At 34.3% G+C, this 20514-nt stretch overlaps 2 protein-coding genes across 3 annotated transcripts in view; one reads left to right on the top strand and one right to left on the bottom strand.

Moving 5' to 3' along the window:
• Positions 1 to 20514, bottom strand: part of LOC147831535 (uncharacterized) — a 600059-nt gene that overhangs the window by 348577 nt on the left and 230968 nt on the right. The window lies entirely within an intron of this gene.
• Positions 1 to 20514, top strand: part of lrp1ba (low density lipoprotein receptor-related protein 1Ba) — a 458912-nt gene that overhangs the window by 214344 nt on the left and 224054 nt on the right. For both annotated transcript variants that reach the window (XM_087304094.1, XM_087304093.1), the window contains exons 25-29: positions 1786 to 1990; positions 2357 to 2521; positions 5553 to 5797; positions 10813 to 10944; positions 17038 to 17265. In XM_087304094.1, the coding sequence (XP_087160220.1) occupies positions 1786 to 1990; positions 2357 to 2521; positions 5553 to 5797; positions 10813 to 10944; positions 17038 to 17265 (975 nt within the window). The remainder of the gene's footprint in view (positions 1 to 1785; positions 1991 to 2356; positions 2522 to 5552; positions 5798 to 10812; positions 10945 to 17037; positions 17266 to 20514) is intronic.

Genomic DNA, 20514 nt, shown 5'->3' with positions numbered 1-20514 from the left:
TTTTGGTTTCTTCAAGAATAACATTACTCATTCTTAATGTTTATTATATTGCTTGAGAGTTTCTTTAGCACTCTTTTACACTTGAAAATCAAAGTCAGTCTTCCAACTGTGTTAATATTTCAGCTTCAGAGCCCCCCAAATGTGTGAGAAGTAATTTACACTCAGCCCACAAAAGAACTGATGAGTAGACAATGAGAAAGAGAAAGAGAAAAAGTGAAAATCACTTCTTTAATCCACATCATACGGTCCAAAATTACCACCAAATACATCTTGAGCTTGACCAAGCGGCTAACACACTTTAAGGGATAGTTCAACAACATTTTTTTCCCATGTAAAACAATAGAGATATATTTTTAAAGCAGAAACCATGGTCCTTGGTTATTCATACAACGAAATCTTAATCCGTTAAACAGCACTTGGGAAATATTTGAAAAAGAAAACAAATTTCATCGGAGGTAAGCCTTTAACTATAAATGGAACACAAGATGAATACCCTTTAGGGCTCTTTCATAGTAAAATTGTTTACTCTAACAGTAGCTATGTTTCCATCGAAAGATGCTAATTCAAATTATGCACAAAACAGGAATATTGTATAAAAGACTTGTTTCTGGGCCTCATTAATAATATATTAACGCTTATACTGAAATGGTTAAGGCATTTAAGAATGACCCAAACAACATTTCAGATGTTTTACAGTGTACTCAGCCTACTGGTTTGTCCATTCACACACATTTTTATCATCACATGATCTCTTATTAAAATAATCACATGACTTTTTTTTGAATGCACACATTGGAATTTGTTAGGTAATATTGTTTCCATCGTAGTTTATGCGCATCTTTTCTTATCGCATAAAAAGTTTATCCTACTCAGTTATGCGCATATGCTTTTTATGTGCATTTTCAAAATGTATGTGCATCATGGCGTTTCCATCAAGCGTATGCAAAATGCGAATTAACATAGCTAGTGACTAAATTAGGATCAAAATTTACAATAGAATTGTTTATTATAAATGTACAAGCATGTTTACTGTACTGTTTATTTGCAAATATTTTCTGGCAAAATCCAATAGTGAAGCTTCCATTGAAAGTTGTGAATCTAATTCATTGCGTAAAATTTAAACTATCGCAAAAACGTAAATAAAATGTTTTTTACCATAGTAGATGAGTTGTACCTTAGAGCTGCAGACGACACGCAGTAACATAAAAAAAAAATGTTTAAGATGACAAAAAATAGTCACTCAAGTGATATTAGGTGCAGAATTATATATATAAAAAAGAAGTTAAGGTAAGAGAAGCTTGTTCACTTGTAAGTCTAGTTATCCAATCAAATTGTCGGTTGAGGCACATCAATGTAATTTCTTTGTACATGTTATTTGATGTGAACGGCCTGCCTTGTGGGTACTTTGATGTCAATACGACATCAAAAATTTTATCAAAAATGCAAATCGAATTTAGTACCTTGATGTCAAAACAACATCAAATTGACGTCTAACATCGACATTAAAAACACATTAAAAACTGATTACAGGAGAGCCCTGTTTGATGTGTTTTTAGACACCCATGTTAGATTTTGACATCAAGATAGTTTACATGCGTTGTAAGGACATGTTATTTTAATGGTCAAACAGGCATCATCATGTGGATGTCAAATGGACGTCAAGTTTTTCATATCTAATCGATTTACATTTTTGATGTGTTTTTGACTATTTTTTTTATGTCGTTTTTGACATTAGGTGCAAACTGGGTGGTTTACGCAGTAACCTGATTTTGCTTCTCTTGGCAGGTGTTTCGGCAATTGAAGTGGTGGTCCAGCATGGTCTAGCCACTCCAGAGGGCCTTGCTGTTGATTGGATAGCTGGGAATCTCTACTGGATCGACAGTAACCTAGACCAGATCGAAGTATCCAAGCTAAACGGCGAATTGCGAACCACCCTCATTGCAGGGGGAATGGAACACCCCCGGGCCATTGCTGTGGATCCTGGCCAAGGGTGGGTTTTTTTGTTTGTTTGTTTGTTTTTTTTCTTTAATTTACCCTCAATTTCCAGTGGAAAAGAACAGCAAATGCCACCAGCTTTCCAATTACTTCATAGCTTTAATGAACAACTTCAGTGATTGATGGCTCAGTTTGCTGGTTTGCGAATTGTAATGAACCCATCTAATCACCCATAAAGGAGTTTTTTAAATGATTTCCAGAAGGGATATTACCATGAAATTGGCCCATTACACATTCCTACCTGTTTTGTAATTGCGCTAATGCTGATGCTTTTAATGAGGATGTGGTTTGCAAGTAGCCCTCGTTTGAAAGTCGTTTAAACACTTGATTGGTTAGAGACACTTAGTTTTGTCATCAACAGTGCCTTGTTCTGGACCGACTGGGATGCCACTTTTCCTCGAATCGAGGGGGCTTCCATGAGTGGAAAACAACGCCATGTGGTTTTCAAGGACATGGACACCGGAGCCTGGCCGAATGGACTCACCTTGGACCACATGGAGAGCAGGATAATCTGGACGGATGCCCGGTAAGAAAGATGCAAGGCTTCTGTTGGGTTTGTGTCAATATTTCATGATTTGTTTTTCTAAGACATGACCGTATTCTGGTGGGAAAGTATTGGGGATAACCTAGGATTCAGTCAATGGTAACAAATTTAAGCGATGGCTTTTTTGTCGAATGATTGATGTGTTTTTGCAATGGTTCAAATTTGAGATCCACCTCAGCTGGAGACAAAATGACAGGCTGACGGAGATATGCTATTACTATAGATTATAATTTTACCCGTCAAGCTGTTTTTTTTTTTTTTTGGATTTTTACAAAGCACCAGCATGGCAATTTGCTGTCTTGACACATTCATAAACTCTCATCTTGCGTTCCTCACAGCACTTGTTCAATTCCTTGTGTGCCCGGGAGCTCCAAATGCACCACAAATTAATATTCAGATAATGAGATTCCTGGACTTAATGAAGAATCTGATCAATTCTTTGCCGTCGATTGCCTCATTTTCATCTCTGCTATATTCAGATCACACATCTCTCTTTTTTTCTCACAGTCTGTCAACATTTCTTCCTTTCCTTTTTTCCCAGCATGAAGGCATCAGTGCACTCTAAAATACTTCTTACAGACTTTTTTAGACTGAATGCTCCCATTATTTAGAGTAAACCGTAAACCTTCATTTGGATATATTCAAGATGTTTTGTAATTTTATTTAAGCTGTACTTTCAGTTTTTTTCGTCTATGGAAGCTGAGGCAGATTTTAGGTCAACAGCACTTTCTTGAGTAAATATTTAGTGTTTCTTTTTTAACCCAACATTACTAAAATCAAAGAAGTTTCAGTTTTTTATCATTTTAATTTGATTTAGTCTGTTTTAAGATTTGTTTTATAGCTTTTTTTGACAATTTATTGACTAATTCTGCTACACCACACGTTACTGTTTACTTTCTAAAGACATAGGTTGTTACAAATTACAATGAACAAATGATAAAAAAACGACAGCTGTTTTTGCAAGAACTTAAGGTAATTACCCTAAAATAATTTTCTAAATTTTACGACATACTACCATACTTCATTAATTTATAGTATTATACAGTGTTTTGAAATACGAACATCTGCATATTATATTACACAACCATATGCAGACGGTGTTGAGAAAGTCATCAACGTCTTTTCCTTTTTTAACCATTGATATTTACAGTGTGAGCTAAGCTAAAGCAGAGGAAGTAACTAGGTACACCACAATACGAACTACAATGCTAAACCTAATGTTAAGTTATAGCTAAGTTACTGCGTAGTTTGTTTTCACAACAAGTCATCATAATAGAGGCAAAGCGTTTAATTGAACAGAAGGAAACTTGCATAGTTCGCTGATTATTGCTAATAAAGATCATTAATGTATGATAATAAATAATTGTAGTGTAGCTAGTTACTAATAAAACAATAACATGTTCATTTTAACCAGATTGACTTTCAAATTTAACAAATGCACATAGTTTTTTTTTTTTTTTATTTACAAATCTCAATACACATATGAGGAAAATCTATTAAATTAGATGATAGACAAATTAAATGAATATAAATAAATTATTAAACTAAACCAAACTAAACTAAATTAAATTAGATCGAATGTTAGCAAAATTATTGTATTTGTTACACCACCAGAGTAGCGTGTTACCCAAGAAGAAGAGCCTTAAATATTAACAAAATTAGAGCTTTAGTAAAAATGGAGCACTTATGGTCATACATTTCCAAGATTTCAACTTTTAAATCAGGCGCAGAAATAAGCTGCATGTGTGTTTCTCTCGACAGCATACACTAAGAGAAACAGAAAGTAAAACTAATCCATGCATATCTAGTGCAGTACCTTCAATTTCCAGTAGGTCAAAACCACAACAGGTGGGTGGCGCTGTTGCCTCACTGCAAGAAGGTCATTGGTTCGAGCCCCGAATAGGTCAGTTGGCATTTCTGTGTGGAGCTTTCCTTTTGGGGTGCTCTGGCTTCCCACGCAGTCCAATCAAATGTAGGTGAATTGGGTAAGCAAAAATTTTCGCAGTGTATGTGTGTATACCCTGGTCCTTCATTTTGGGGGTTGAGAAAAAAAAAAAAAAAAAATGTTACGAAACACCAAGATGGTGCGGCTAATTATCAATTTTGTTATAAACAGCCTGGGGATAAGTCAATTTTGTTATATATCTGACGTCAGTGGCAGGCTGAAGGAAAAGCGCACATACAAGTAACTGATCAAATTTTGACATAAGTGCAAACACTCTATAGATAACTTAGCTAAGCTACGCTATAAGCAACCCTCAGAGATAGTAACTAGCTACACTACAATTCAAACTATTTAGCTAAAAATGACTAAAGACAACTTCTCTAATCTTTTACAAATAACAGAACAATGCTGTTCTTTTCGGATAAACCAATTAGCAAGGGAAAAAACATAAGCTGATTGAATATGACTCGTGCTGTCCGTAATTAAACAACTTAATGTTGTTACATAATCTAATATGTAAGTAAGCTATGATTCATTTAGTTTGTCTAACGTTGATTTGACTTAAGTCTGATTACTGTTGAATTGACAATTTTGAATTTGAATTTTGAATGAATTACGGCACGTTAAAATGGCCGCTGTTTGGAAACGATGACATCACAGTACCATGTGACCAGGCATAAAAGGATGTGAAACTTTTATGATACGCAATAGAATATTGGGATATATACTAGGCTCTCGACTCATCGATGACCACAACAACTCACAGCTCTGGATACGTGCCGGATCCAAGATTATATTAACTTCTGGATAAAGAGAAATGGACTAACAAATCAAAGCAAAGCAACATGAACTTCGAAAACCAAAACACATTTCAGAAACTTGCTTTAACTCTGATCTTGACTCAGTTGAGTTGATTGAGCTCATGTTCTGGAATTTAAAGCGAAACAAGATTGATCATCTCTGATTTGATTCAGTTTGATCTAAAAACGGGTCAGTTTTTGCTTGATGTTGACATCCAAAAATCTCTGATAATGCTGAGTATGAATGTTTTTTTTCTTCTCTCCTTAGATCTGACGCTATATACTCTGCTCTATATGATGGCACGGGGGTGATTGAGATTCTCAGAGGCCACGAGTTCCTCTCTCACCCCTTCGCCGTGTCTCTTTTTGGAGGAAACGTCTACTGGACCGACTGGAGGACCAATACATTGACCAAAGCCAACAAGTGGACTGGAGCCAATGTGACGGTCATTCAAAAAACCAGCGCTCAGCCCTTCGACCTGGAGATTTACCATCCCAGCCGGCAGCCCCAGAGTAAGAGACCATCTTTCTGTCTTTCAAAATGGTCTCGAGGGGACGAGAGTCGAAATCTCTAGATTGAGCGAAGTTGTCATGTTGGATTAACAGCGCACAATGACCCAGTTTTGGCACGTTCACAGTTCTCACTGGGAGATTTTAGGAACTAATTGGCTGCAAAGCTGTCTCGTCAAGAACTCTCTTGATTCCAGATTTCTTATCATTTATGAAATATGAATCAGACAGTGAAACAAAACAAGGTCCCAATTCTGCTGAGCTTTGTTCTGAAAACTAAATGCAAACTCAAAGCTTGTACGTAGAATCAAGCAACGTTACAGATGAGAATCAAATAAATATATTTTTGGGGTCTTTAGTGAAATGTTAAAATTTCAATTGAATAATATTAATATTAATAATATTTACATATAGATTTTTTGTTTTGGTTTGTGTTTTTCATTTTATGATAAATTATTTATTTTAAAGATAAACATTGTTTTGTTTTACCTTGTTTTTTGTTTAGTTTTTTCGTCTAGTTTTGTTTTGCCTTGTTTGTTGTTTTGTTTTGTCGTCTTGCTTTTTTTGTCTTGTCTTCTCTTGTTTTTGTTTTGTTTTGTTTTGTTTCTTGTCTTGTCTTGTTTTTTTTTTCTTGTTTTGTTTTGTATAGCTTTTAGTTTAGTTTCATTTTGTTTTGCTAAAATAGCAAAACGGAGTTAATTTTTTGCTATTCTCGATTAGGATTTGTGCAAACCTAATAGTTGTTTTTTTTTTGTTTTTATTGTTTGTTTTTGTTTTATTTACATACCTTTTATTTACATGTTTGTTAGTTTTAGGAAAGTGCACTACAATATGTAATGAAGTAAAGCTTGGCCTATTATTTTATTTTATTTCTTCATCTTGTCTTGTTTTGCCTTGTTTTTTTTGTTTTTGTTTTTAATGGTGTTTTGTTTTGTATAGCTTTTTTATGTTGTTTTGTTTTTTTATAGGGTTTTGTTTTGTTTTTCGTTGCGTTTCAATTTGTTTTGCAAAAATAGCAATAGAATTTCTGTTTTTTATTGTTTGTTTTTTGTTTGATTTACATACATATTTTTTGTTTGTTTTACTAAAATGCACTACAATATGTAATGTAGCAAAGCTTGGCCTCTTATTTTATTTTTTATTTTATTTTTTTTCTTAGTTTGGTCTTGTATTGTTTTAAAAAGTTTTTTTTTTTTTTTGCTATTCTTAGAATACCATTATTATTTTATATCTTATTATTAGAATCTTTGTAAAACCTTGTAGTTGTTTTCTACTTTTAATGTTTGTTTAATTGTTTAAATAGTAGTTTTTTTTGTTTGTTTTAGTAAAATGTACCCCACTACTGTGTGTAATGTAGCAAAGCTTTCGCTCTTATTTTATTTTTTATTAATTTTTTTTGTCTTGTTTTTTGTCTTTTTTAGTTTAATTTTTTTTAGTTGTTTTTCTTTTTTTTACCAGCTCAGTAAACACAGAACACACGTTTGATGTCCAAAAACGTTCAGCCCTCAACTGTTTGGCCAATAAAACACAAAAAGGAGCCAACCCTCCCCCTATAAATAAAGTACAATTGAATCAGGGCTGGATGTGCCGTCCAGCATCTTTCCCCTCGGGTTTTCATCTGCCAGATGCAGAGAAATCAGCCTTCTGTCAACACATCCAGCCTGGCATCATCAACCAGAGCTCAATTACAGCCTTAATGGCGCTAAGAGGCTCTTTGTTAACTCATGACTCCAGATAAACAGTTGTAATGGGCTGATGAAGAGCTCCACAAACTGACTGGCACTTATAAAACAACTGGAGAGATGGAGTGATGCATGAACAGATGTGTGGACGATCTTTTGAGTTAGTGGGTCCTTTACGTTTTGAGTCAATCTGAGGTATGAAAGAAGGATATTCACCTGTTACAATTCTTGGAAGATGTGTGTGTGTCTGTCTGTGTGTGTCTGTGTGTGTGTGTGTGTGTGTGCGCGTGTGTGTGTGTGTGTGTGTGTGTGTGTGTGTGTGTGTGTGTGTGTGTGTGTGTGTGTGTGTGTGTGTGTGTGTTTATTTGTTTATTTATTGGGGAAGCATTTTGTTGTATTGATTTGCTTATATCACACATCGTATTTGACTTTTAAATTGACTTTTATATCTCTTTTAAATAAGTGCCCTTTTAGTAGTAGTAGTACAAACAAATAAAACAGATATTTGACATTTGACCTGATAACATTTGTCTGTATAACCGTGTGCATAATATTTATGTAACAACGTTTGGCAAAAAAAAAGTCTATTTTATTATTATTGTTATTATTATTATTATTATTATTATTATTATAATTATTATTATTGTTATTATTATTATTATTATTATTTTTTAATTATTGATTATTATTTTTATTATTATTATTCATTATTATTATTATTATTTATTTTTTAATTATTAATTATTATTATTATTATTATTATTATTATTTATTTTTTTAACTATTGATTATTATTATTATTATTATTATTATTCTTTTTTTAATAAAATGAAATATGCTTTTAACTGAACTATGTATAATATGTTTTAAGATATTAATGCTGTTTTCTTTTTTTAATTTTGTCTTAATGAGGTTTATTTTTAATTTTCACTTTTTTGGATTGGTGTAAAACCTTGTAGGTTTTTTCAGTGTTATGTTGGTTTGTTGTTTTAAATTATATATTTTTTTAAATATATGATTACAATTTGATCTTATATTTTTGCTTTAAACTTAAAATGTGCTTTTTAAGGTTGTAAAACTAGGCCCCTTTATTTTACTTTATTTATTTATTTTTTATTAGTTTTTAAATATTTAATACAATTTTAATTAATTAATTTATTTATTTATTTATTTATTAAGTAATTTAGTTATTTTATTCTTATTTTTATTATTTATTTTTTACTTTAATTTAACTTTTTTTGGTCTATGTATTTATTTTATTTTTGTTTTATTTGTATTTATAATTTGTATTTTATTTAGTAATTTTTTATTTTATTTTCATTTATTTATTTTTATTGTTTTATTTTTGTTCAGTTGTATTTAGTTATATTTAATTTTTTTAAAATATTTGTGTATTTATTTAATTTAATTTTATTTTTCTCAACTGATTTATTCTGTATGATATCACCTACTTTCCTTTTTACACTTATAATTCAGCATGTCTGTTCTGTTCCCTGTCTGTTTCGATTACCCTTTAGGATTTAAAGAGTCTGGATTTCACCGCTATCAGTTTTCATGTGCCACAATGACTTAGCGAGACTGACATAGAGATTACTGCATTCATTAGGCAACAAACCAGTGTCTTTATGAACTTGTAAGCATTTTTTCAAGTTATGTGGGTTTTATGGTCCTGTTCAGAGTTATGGAGCATCAACCTTGCCCAGAGCAAGAACAGAGTCTGGGATTGTTGTTTGGGGAATAAGGGGCCTAATTATTCAACGCTACTATCCTCACGTTCACTCGATAAAGAGCACTCTTGGTTTGTAGGATAGCATGTGCACAAAAGCAGGATGTTTTGCATAATGACAAGCTGAAGAAATGATAACTGATTTGGAGCTGGCATGGGAAGTGTGATAATATGGAGTGTGGCTGTGCTTTAGAATACCTGTCAAAATGTGTAATTTTATTTCATTTATTTTATTTATTATTGTATTGCTTATATTTTGTGTTTATTTTAATTGTATTACTGTATTTAGTTTTTTTATTTTATTTTTTGTAATTATGTGTTTATTATTGCATTTGTATTTTTTATTTTAATTTTTATTAATGTATTTATTTACTATTATTGTATTTTTATTATTTTTTTCCTTTTTTATTTTTTTCTTTCCTCTTATTTTAATCTATTTTATATATTTTATTTTAATTGTTTTTAATGTATATTTATTATTTTCTTTTTTCCTTTCTTTGTCATTTATTTTAATACTGTATTTTTATTTTTGTTTTTATTAAATTTGTCTTTTCTTTAATTTATATTTATGTATTTGTTGTATTTGTATTTTAGTTTTAGAATTGTACTTTTTACATATTTATTTATTTTATTTATTTTATTATTTTATTTTATTTTAAATATTTTATTTCCTTTTATTTTTATTTTATTCTTTTCTTTTTTATTCTTTTCTTTTCTTTGTATAGTTTTCTTTTCTTTTATTATTCTATTTTTATTATTTTTTGACATTTTTATTCTTTTATTTGTATTTTTGTATGTATTATTTTATTTTTATTATTTTACTTTTTATTTATGTATTTGCTTTTTTTACTATTGTATTTTTTTATTTTATTTTATTTCCTCGTATTTATTGTTTTAATGTATTTATTATTTTCTTTTTTCATTTTTCTTTTCTTTTTCTATTTTACTTCCTATTTTGTTTAGTTTTAATCTTACTCATTAAAACATTTATTTATTTGTTTCTTTTTTTCATAATTTTATTATTATTTTAATTTAATTACATTTAAATGGTAAAGAAAGATGGTCCATTATTATTTAGAGAAAAGTCAAGCAGTGATACAAATTAAAACCTAAAAACCTAACTAAAATCATTGTAATGCAAGATTCAAAACCAATTTTGAAAAAAGAAAAAATTCTAAATAAAATGTTAAAAATAAAGTCAGTCAATTTAGAGTATAAATGTATTGTGTTTTGAGGAAAATACATATTACATTTCAAGAAAATAAGTCAAAATAAAATGTTAAGAATAAACTGAAAATGTATAAGTAAAAAATTTCAAGATCTTAAAATCTCACGTTTACTTGCCCAAAAATTAAGATTTGTATTGTCAATTGTTATTCTTTTATTTGATTTGACTTTTTATATAAAAATTGTATAAAATCTACCTAATGTATAAATCAGACCATATTCTGAGCACATTTGTTAACTTGAAGAGTTTGTTTGGCTTTGACCTGTTGAAATAATCATGGAAGGTGTTGCTGTGAGATAAGTCACTGTGGAGAATAAAAGATGAAATGAACAGATGCGGAACGCCAACTCAGATGTTCTTTTGTGAATGTGTTTTTTTCCAGCGGTGAGCCCGTGTGCTGGTAATGGAGGCCGGGGTCACTGTTCTCACCTCTGTCTGCTCAATTATAATGGCTCTGCTTCCTGCTCCTGTCCACATCTCATGAAACTCTCAGCCAATAACAGCACATGTCAAGGTCAGTGCCATCTGTTTGTCTGTACGGTTGCTTGTCTACCTGTTTGATTTCGTCTGTATGTCTCTCTGTTTCTGTCTGTCTTTCTGTCTGTCTGTCTGTCTGTCTGTCTGTCTATCTGTCTGTCTGTTTGATTTTGTCTGTCTGTCTGTCTGTCTATCTGTCTGTCTGTTTGATTTTGTCTGTCTGTCTGTTTTTGTGCATCAGTCTGTCTCTGTATTTCTGTCTGTCTGTCTGTCTGTCTGTCTGTCTGTCTGTCTGTCTATCTGTCTGTCTGTTTGATTTTGTCTGTCTGTCTGTTTTTGTGCATCAGTCTGTCTCTGTATTTCTGTCTGTCTGTCTGTCTGTCTGTCTGTCTGTCTGTCTGTCTGTCTGTCTGTTTGTCTGTGTGTCTGCCTGACCGACTGTGTATCTGTCTGTTTCTGTCTTTATATTTGTCTGTTTGGTTTGGTACATCTGTCTAAAAAGCCCGTCTGTCTGTATGTATGTCTGTCTGTTTCTGTCTGTCAGTCTGTCAGTCTGTCTGTTTGTTTCTGTACATCACTCTATAAGTTTGTCTGTGTGTGTGTCTGTTTGTTTCCATACGTCTGTCTTTCTGTTTGTTTCTGCCTATAAGTTTGTCTTTCTGTCTGTCTGTCTGTCTGTCTGTCTGTCTGTCTGTCTGTCTGTTGGTGTTTGTCTGTTTGTTTCTGTTTTTCTGTCTGTGTCTGTCTGTTTGTTTCCTTATGTCTGTCTTTCTGTCTGTAAGTTTGTCTGTGTGTCTGTGTCTGTCTGTCTGTTGGTGTTTGTCTGTCTGTTTGTTTCTGTCTTTCTGTTTGTGTCTGTCTGTTTGTCTATGTTTGTCTGGACAACTATACATTTGTCTGTTTCTTTCTGCCTACTTGTTTATCTGTCTGTATGTCTGTGCATCTTTCTGTCTACTTCTCTGTATGTATTTGTGTATTTATGTTTGTTTCTGTCACTGTCTGTAAATCCATCTCTGTGTCTGTTTTTTTTTTTTTTTAATTTACATCTTTCTATACTTTAGCCTGTGTGTGTCTGTCTGTCTGTGTTTGTCTGTCTGTTTGGTTTTTTTTTTTCTGTACACCTATACATTTGTCTGTTTCCATCTGCCTTTCTGCCTACTTGTCTGTCTGTAAGTTTGTGCATCTTTCTGTCTGTCTGTACATCTGTCTGTACATCTGTCTGTCTGTATGTCTGTTTCTGTCTGTATGTCTGTCTGTTTGTTTCTGTGCATATGTCTTTGTGTCTGTCTGTCTGTTGGTGTTTGTCTGTCTGTTTGTACTTGTGCATCTATCTGTCTGTCTGTCTGTCTGTCTGTCTGTGTTTGTCTGTACACTAGGCTTGGGCGGTATCCAAATTTTGATACCGTCAAACCTCCTCCTTATTTTACCCCGGTATCACCGTGCATAATAAAAAAAAAAAAATGACGTAAGGCTCAGACAGCGTCACTAAACTGTTGGCTTGTGTCTAAACCATTCAGAAACTGAATAACAAATATATAAATACCGAACTTTAGGTTCGCGGTCACCTGTTTGTCTTGTTCACATTAGAGATCTACGCAGAACGCTCTCTCTCATTCACACACACACGCACGGACACTCGCATGCACTCACACACACAGAGCGAGATAAAGAGACACACAGCACTACGCTCTCTCTCATTCACACACACACACACACACAAACAAATAGCATCCACATCGATACGCGCGTGCTTGCTCGCTCGGGAGCGATATTGTTAGACCGCGGGCCAGCTACCTTTTAAATTACACCAGAGTTACCAACCGCTCCCGCGCTTTATCTGGAAATTCATTCCCCCACCGCAAGAAATCTGGTCGGCTCCTGCGTACAGCAGCGGGAATGCAGACCTCTAGTTCATATTTAATACGTCTCCATTCTCATTCGGTCGAAACCGATCACTTGATCACTTGGTGCGCATTAAATAAATAATATTTAATATGTGCGTTGGTATAACGGTATTAAAACTGACACCATTGCTATTTTTAGATCCCACTGTATACCATATTACTGTATTATCACCCAAGCCTACTCTACACCTATACATTTGTTTGTTTCTAGGTCTTTCTCCTGCTTGTCTGTCTTTATATCTGTGAATCTTTCTGTCTATCTCCCTGTCTATATGTCTGTCTATGTAAGTTTTTATCTGTCTGTCTGTCTGTTTTTTTGTCTGTACATATGTTTGTCTGTACTTCTTTCTTTCTTTCTTTCTTTCTCTCTTTCTTTCTTTCTTTCTTTCTTTCTTTCTTTCTTTCTTTCTTTCTTTCTTTCAGTCTTGTCTGTCTGTCTTTCTGACTATTTCTTTTTGTACTTATGTCTGTGTTTGTGTGTCTGCCTTTGTTAGTATCCTTATCTGTTTGTCTTTTTTCTGTTTGCATGTCTAGCTGTCCGTACATCTGTCTGTCTGTCTGTCTGTCTGTCTGTCTGTCTGTCTGTCTGTCTGTCTGTCTGTCTGTATCAGTCAATCTGTTTGTATTTTATCTGTATTTTTTCTTTCAGTTTTTCTCTGTTGTGCATACTATTATTACAGATTGTATTTATGTATTTATTTGCTTCTTACAAAGCCAATTTGAGCCATAATGACCACAATCACACACAGATACACACACACACACACACACGCACACACAGACACATGCACACACACAGGAAGGCAAGACTTGTGATCCTCAGATGAACGGAGTTGATCTGCAGCAGAATGTGTGATATTGTAATAATTATAGCGTGTATCAGGAGACTGGCGTGACCCAACTAAACTCATTACAGACTCAAATGGAGATCTCTCTCTTCTCCCCGCTGCCCTAGAGAGCTTTCCGGAGGTCAAGAAAGGACGATTTACAGTAACAGTCCTTTGAGTTTTGGGTCTTTATAGAGCTGCCTTTGTAAGGACACTCAAGTCGCCTCATTATTTTATGAAACACTGCCAGTGAAAAGGGTGAACTCAAAAGAATTAATATCATTCTTCCCCAGTTGATATGATATGCAATAGATATGCAAATGAGGCATTGTTTCATTAAACATGTACTTATAGGGTATATGCACAGCTTGTGTTCCCATACCGATAAACTTCAGGGAGGTTAATGGAACTTTTTCAATTTTATTTGGTTCCTTTTACATCATCGATGTTGTAATGCAATTAAATACAATCGGTTAAATAGACTTCATTTTGCTGCTCAAGTGTAAAATAAGATGAAAAGCCGTTTACATGCACGTACCTGTCAGGATCAGAAGGTGAAACACCATTGAAAATACTGGAGTTAAAAAAAAAAAACGTATTTTTAAGACATGGCTTGGGAAAATAGATTTTAATGTAGATTTCGTGTACAATCTGAGACCCTGATTTTGTAATCGCATACAGTTTACCGGAAGCGTTTGACCCAGGTTGCTGAAAAATAAAAAGTCCTTTTAGTTTTAAGTTTTCAGCTGATTGATTGGTTGGTGGATTGATTGATTGATTGATTGATTGATTGATTGATTGATTGATTGATTGATTGATTGATTGATTGATTGATTGATTGATTGATTGATTGATTGATTGATTGATTGATTGATTGTCTAGCAATAAATATTAAATAATCAAATGTTTTTAAAGAGGGGAATCTCTTTATCACTCAATATTTAAGAAAACACTGTGAAGAGCCAGAAAAGATGCACATTTTGTACATCCATCCATCTATACCAGGGGTCACCAATCCTGGTCCTGGAGGGCCGGTGTCCCTGCAGGATTTAGCTCCAACTTTCCTCAACACACCTGCCTGGATGTTTCAAGTATACATAGTAAGACCTTGATTAGCTTGTTCAGGTGTGTTTGATTAGGGTTGGAGCTAAAATCTGCAGGACACCGGCCCTCCAGGAACAAGTTTGGTGACCACTGATCTATACATACATACATACATACATACATACAAACATAACCAATTCTTCTGGAAAAAAATGGAATATTAAGTAAAAAAAAAAAATAAAGCTGTTTTACTTGGTATTAGTAATATCAGAAGTTTAAAAAAAGTCTCATTAAAAAGTAAATTTTGCTCAATAAGGCTGCTTTTATTTTGTCAAAAATACAGTCAAATGTTGTTATATTATATAGATTTCTGAAGGATCATGTGATACTGAAGACTTCAGTAATGATACTGATAATTAAGCTTTGATTCAAAGAAATACATTTAATTTTGAACATCACTCAATAGGAAAACTGTTAGATTAAATTGCAATACTCTTTCACAATTTGACAGATTTTATTGTATGTTTAGGAAACAGATGCAGCATTGGTGAGCAGAATATAGGTTTCTTTAAAAAATAAGTTTTAGAAAAAAATGTTGGTATTTAACAATTTTGAATGGTGCTGTTAGGACAATATATAATTCTGAGAAAACAGAATGTATGATTTAAATTGCAATACTCTTTCACAGTTTGACAGATTTTATTGTAGATTTAGGAAATAGATGCAGCATTGGTAAGCAAAGCATAGTTTTGTTTTGTTTTTTAAATGTTGGTATTTAACATTTTTGAATGTTTCTATAAGAGAAAAAATATATATAATTTTTGAGAAAACAATGTTAAAAATATACACATATATACACACATTGATAAAGTGCGGTATAAGACATAAAAATAATAAATGAAATAAAAAAATAAACAAATGAAAATAAATAGCTTTAAAAAATTGAAAGCTACATTATATTTACATAACTAAAACAAACCAGTTGTTCCCACAAAATAAACTGACTGTGTAAACTTAAATAAAAACCCTCTTATTTATCCCAAATCACAAACCTTTGAATTTTACATTAAAAGTAGCAATAATTCTATAATAACTCAAATTATAAATTCTGAGAAAACCTTAAATTTGTATATTTATTGAAATCCACATGCATACATTGAAAAAAGTGTTACAGAAGACAAAACATATTCTAACATAAAATATAAAAACATAAAAATATACACATTTAAAAAATAAATAAATGAAAAAAGCCCCAAATCTCAAAACAAACAAACTTAATTAGTGAAACTAAGTGTTTTGACTTTCAAATGGAATGAATGCAAGAGTGTGTATGTGCGTGTGCATGTGTGTCAGAGATTTTAAATTTGAAAAATCATATTGTGAAAGTTTGTGTTGAAAGTCACATGCTGTGTCCCAATTTGCATATTTACACCCTTAAAAGTATGTACATCTTTTGTAAAGAAATAAAAAATAATATACCTTTGAGTGTGTAACCGAAGAGTATGCAAGTTTTGGGACACAATACATTCTCATTAACAGATCTTTTTACTGCTTTGTTACATCCCCTGTCAATCATCTCAACACATCTTCCACATTTCTTTCATATGTAATTACCTACCTGACTGTAGAATCAGCTGCAGGTTAATCTGCCATTCTTTCATGCAGAGAAATCTCCTCAGGTCGTTGGATAATTATCCATTCAGAAGTTAATTTCCAAAAATATCTTGGTATAAGTTCATATTGTTGTTGCAGATAGAATATAACAGTGAAACATGAATTAAATATGTTTCAGTTGGCTAGAAATTAATTACCAGTCATTCAAACAGCTTTATCAAAGCCTCTCTACTTGACAGTTGGGCTGGCACGTTTATTTACCCTTTTTACCCGAGTTCTAATCGAATTAATGCCCAACGCGCAGTGTATTGTGGGCAATATAAGCGGTTAGAGTACAACCGCTTCTACACTTTGAATGTTTACCAGAAATAGTAGACCATTCGGGAACCTTTGGCATACTCTTGTCAACATACTATGGTTTGGGACAATTTTTGGACAGATAGTATACGAATTGAGACGAAGAATCTGTTTCAGACTCAGCATCTCCGCAGTCTATGAAAGTTTCCTATTAGATCGGTATACGTCACTCAGATTTTCCAGTCTCTACTTGGCATGTGTTAAAAAAAAATAAACTTATTTTCAGCTATTTTATGAAAAAATAGACTTTCAAAAGAAATTTTGTATGTGAATTTTGTGTTTTTTTTTTTTATGAGCAAAACCCTGGTCCCCTATTGGCCAGTATAGAGCGACAGTCCCCTCATAGTAACATGGACGTGTATATCTGTGTGTTTGTTTGTACAGGAGTGAAGAGGTTTCTCTTGTACGCTCGCAGATCTGAGATTCGTGGTGTGGACATTGATAACCCGTATCTGAACGTGATCATGGCTCTGACCGTTCCTGATATCGATGACGTGACGTCGATGGATTACGATGCTGTGGAGGAGAGGATTTACTGGGCTGATGTGAAGAGCAGAACTATAAAACGAGCGTTTATTAACGGAACCCAACTGCAGACCGTCTTGTCTGGAGGTACATCCTGACCAGTTTTGTCACTTACAAGCTCACGTTGAGGAAATTGGTTTCTGTTTTACTGGGGCAAGTTCTGGGATCGTTTTGCCCTATTTTATTCTTATTGTAGATTATAGCTAGTGAGAATAAGAAAGACACAGAAAAATGAATATAATAATAAATGTATAAGCAAATAATTTTATATATATATATGCACTGCTCAAAAAAGGGAACACTAAAATAACACATCCTACATGTAAATGAAATATTATTGATAAATGCTTTGGTATTTGCATAATAACATGTGCTGACAACAAAATCACACAAAAAGGGTCAATGGAAATCAAATTGTTTAACCCATAGAGGTCTGGATTTTGAGTCACACTTAAAATTGAAGTGGAAAAACAACACAGGCTGATCCGACTTTAATGTACTGTCCTTAAAACAAGTCAACATGAGGCTCAGTAGTGTGTGTAGCCTCCACATTACTATATGACCTCGCTACAAAGCATGGGCTTGCTCCTGATGAGGTGGCTGATGGTCTCCTGGGGGATCTCCTCCCAGATATAGACTTAAGCATCCGCCAACTCCTGGACAGTCTGTGGTGCAACGTGGCATTGGTAGTCCATAGCATCAATGCCTTCGTCTTGCAGGAACTGCTGACACACTCCAGCCACATGAGGTCATTGTCTTGCATTAGGAGGCACTCAGGGATAACTGCACCATTCATGGTCTCACAAGGGGTCTGAGGATCTCATTACGGTACCTAATGGCAGTCAGGATACCTCTGGAGAGCACATGGAGGACTGGGTGGCCCTCCAAAGAAATGCCACATCACACCGTTACTGACCCACTGCCAAACCGGTCATGCTGGATGATGTTTCAGACAGCAGAACATTCTCCATGACAGACTCGTCTGTCACATGTGCTCAGTGAGAACCTGCTTTTATCTGTGAAGAGCACAGGGCGCCATTGGTGACTTTGCCAATCTTGGTGTTCTCTGGCAAATGCCAAAGGTTCTGCATGGTGTTGGGCTGTAAGCCACACCACCCTCATGGAGTCTGTTTCTGACTATTTGAGCAGACACATGCACATTTGTGGCATACTGGTGGTCATTTTGCAGGGCTCTGGCAGTGCTCCTCCTGTTGTCCTGGTGCTGGGTTTTTGGCCTCCTTCAGGTCTCCTGACATACTGGCCTGTCTCTTGGTAGAGCCTGCATGCCCTGGACAGTACGCTGACAGAACTTCTTGCCACAGCTTGCATTGATGTGCCATCCTGGATGAGCTGCACTAGATGAGCCACTTATGCGAGTTGTAGATTCCATCTTAAACTGCGGTCACACTAGAGTTTGAGCTTGCGAAATTCTGTAGTACAGCGCTGCAAAAAGGGGCGGGATTAAACAAGATGATTGGACATTTAAAAAAAGTGAGCATTTGGTCCATATTTAAACTTTTTGTCCAGAAAGGTCACGTTTTGATCTTCGAATGGTCTCAAACAGTCAAGTGATGCGATTTTGCTGGTCAGAGTTCACCAAGGTTGAACTTTCCAACACAGCAACCCTTCGAAACTTGTCGCACAAGCTTGCGTTTTTGAATGGAAGTCTTAGAGGTGAAAAGTGCAGTGTGACCACAGCTTTATTCTACCACTAGAGTGAAAGCACCACCAGCATTCAAAGTGACCAAAACATCAGCCAGAAAGCATAGGAACTGACAAGTGGTCTGTGGTCACCACCTGCAGAACCACTCCTTTATTGGGGGTGTCTTGCTAATTGCCTATAGTGTTCACCTGTCGTCTATTCTGTTGGCACAACAGCATGTGGGATTGATTGTCAATCAGTGTTGCTTCCTAAGTGGGCAGTTTAATTTCACAGAAGTTTGATTGGCTGCGTCCGAAACCACCTACTACTCAGTAGGTACTGCATTAAAATTTAAACGCACTACTCGGCCATTAGAAAAGTATGTTTTATACAGTATGAATGTGAAAAGTATGAATGAAGTTCGGACGTACTACATCCTCCATTTTGTCATAATCATGTGACCTACCTGCGTCAGTTGTGTTGCCTCACTTCCATTCATGAATTCTCGCGCAGCGTGCATGGAATGCGCACACCAGAATCTCGCCTGAAGTAATAAGTCATCCGGGTACTTCTCGCATACTGTTTTTCGAATTCTTTGAATTCGGACATACTACTCTGCTCGCATACTGATTTTAACGTACTTTATAGTATGGAAGTATGGGGTTTCGGACCCAGCCATTGACTTGGAGCTACATTGTGCTGTTTAAGTGTTTCCTTTATGTTTTGAGCAGTGTATATTTGCATATTATATTGTTATATTGTAAATTGTTTATTTGATTTATTTTACATTTGCCATATAGTTTCATTTATATGTATATGCATAGCATTTATTTAATTAACAGATGCAATGCAATTTAAGTTTTTGCAAAAACAGACAGGTGCAAAAATTTGGGCACCCTAACATAATAATGACATTAATCTTTTTTTAAAGCCACCTTTTGCTGAAATAACAGCCTGTGGACACTTAAAGTCAAGGATAAGTCCCTGAATTCTTGCTGAAGGTGATTTTTCCTTGCACAGTGTATCTAGTTCAGCCAGGTTTGATGCATAAACGACCCTTTTCAAATCAACCCATAGATTTTTGATGATGTTCAAGTCTGGGAACTGGGATGGCCATTATAGAAAATTGTATCATGTCTAAGCATGACTTTCTTGGTAGATTTGGAACTGTGATTTGGCTCGCTGTCCTGCTGAAACATCCAACCCTGTCATAACATCAGCCTCTTGACTGATTCTTGAACATTGTTTCTCAGAATCTGCTGATATTGGGTGGAATCCATGAAACCTTTAACTCTGACAAGGTTTCTAGTTCTTGATCTAGCACATCTTTCCTTCTCAACAGTTCCTGTGGCCTTCCATTTTCTTACTATATTTTTGACTGTGGAAATAGAGACTTTAAACCTTGTGATAGCTTTTTGCCCCCTTCTCCTAATTTATGTTGATGAATTATCCTAGTTTTTAGTCCATGAAGAAGTTCCCATGTTGCTAATTTCTGGTTTACAATAAGGAGAAGCACAACTAGCCATCAGCTATCTTAAATATCCTTTTTCATGATTGGTTGCACCTGTGTTAGGATTGTAAAGGTTCACTGAGTCACTCAAATCAATTTTGTGTTGTAATCAATCAGCATTAAGTGACTACAGGTTTTAAAATCCACACAAAAGAGAGGGTGCCCAAAACTTTTTCACAACCTA

Source organism: Danio rerio, chromosome 22 (assembly GCF_052040795.2).
Source record: "Danio rerio strain M-AB ecotype USA chromosome 22, GRCz13ab, whole genome shotgun sequence".
Lineage (NCBI taxonomy): Eukaryota > Metazoa > Chordata > Actinopteri > Cypriniformes > Danionidae > Danio > Danio rerio.
The sequence above is the reverse complement of the archived record's forward strand: the minus strand, read 5'-3'. Positions and strand labels throughout refer to the sequence as shown.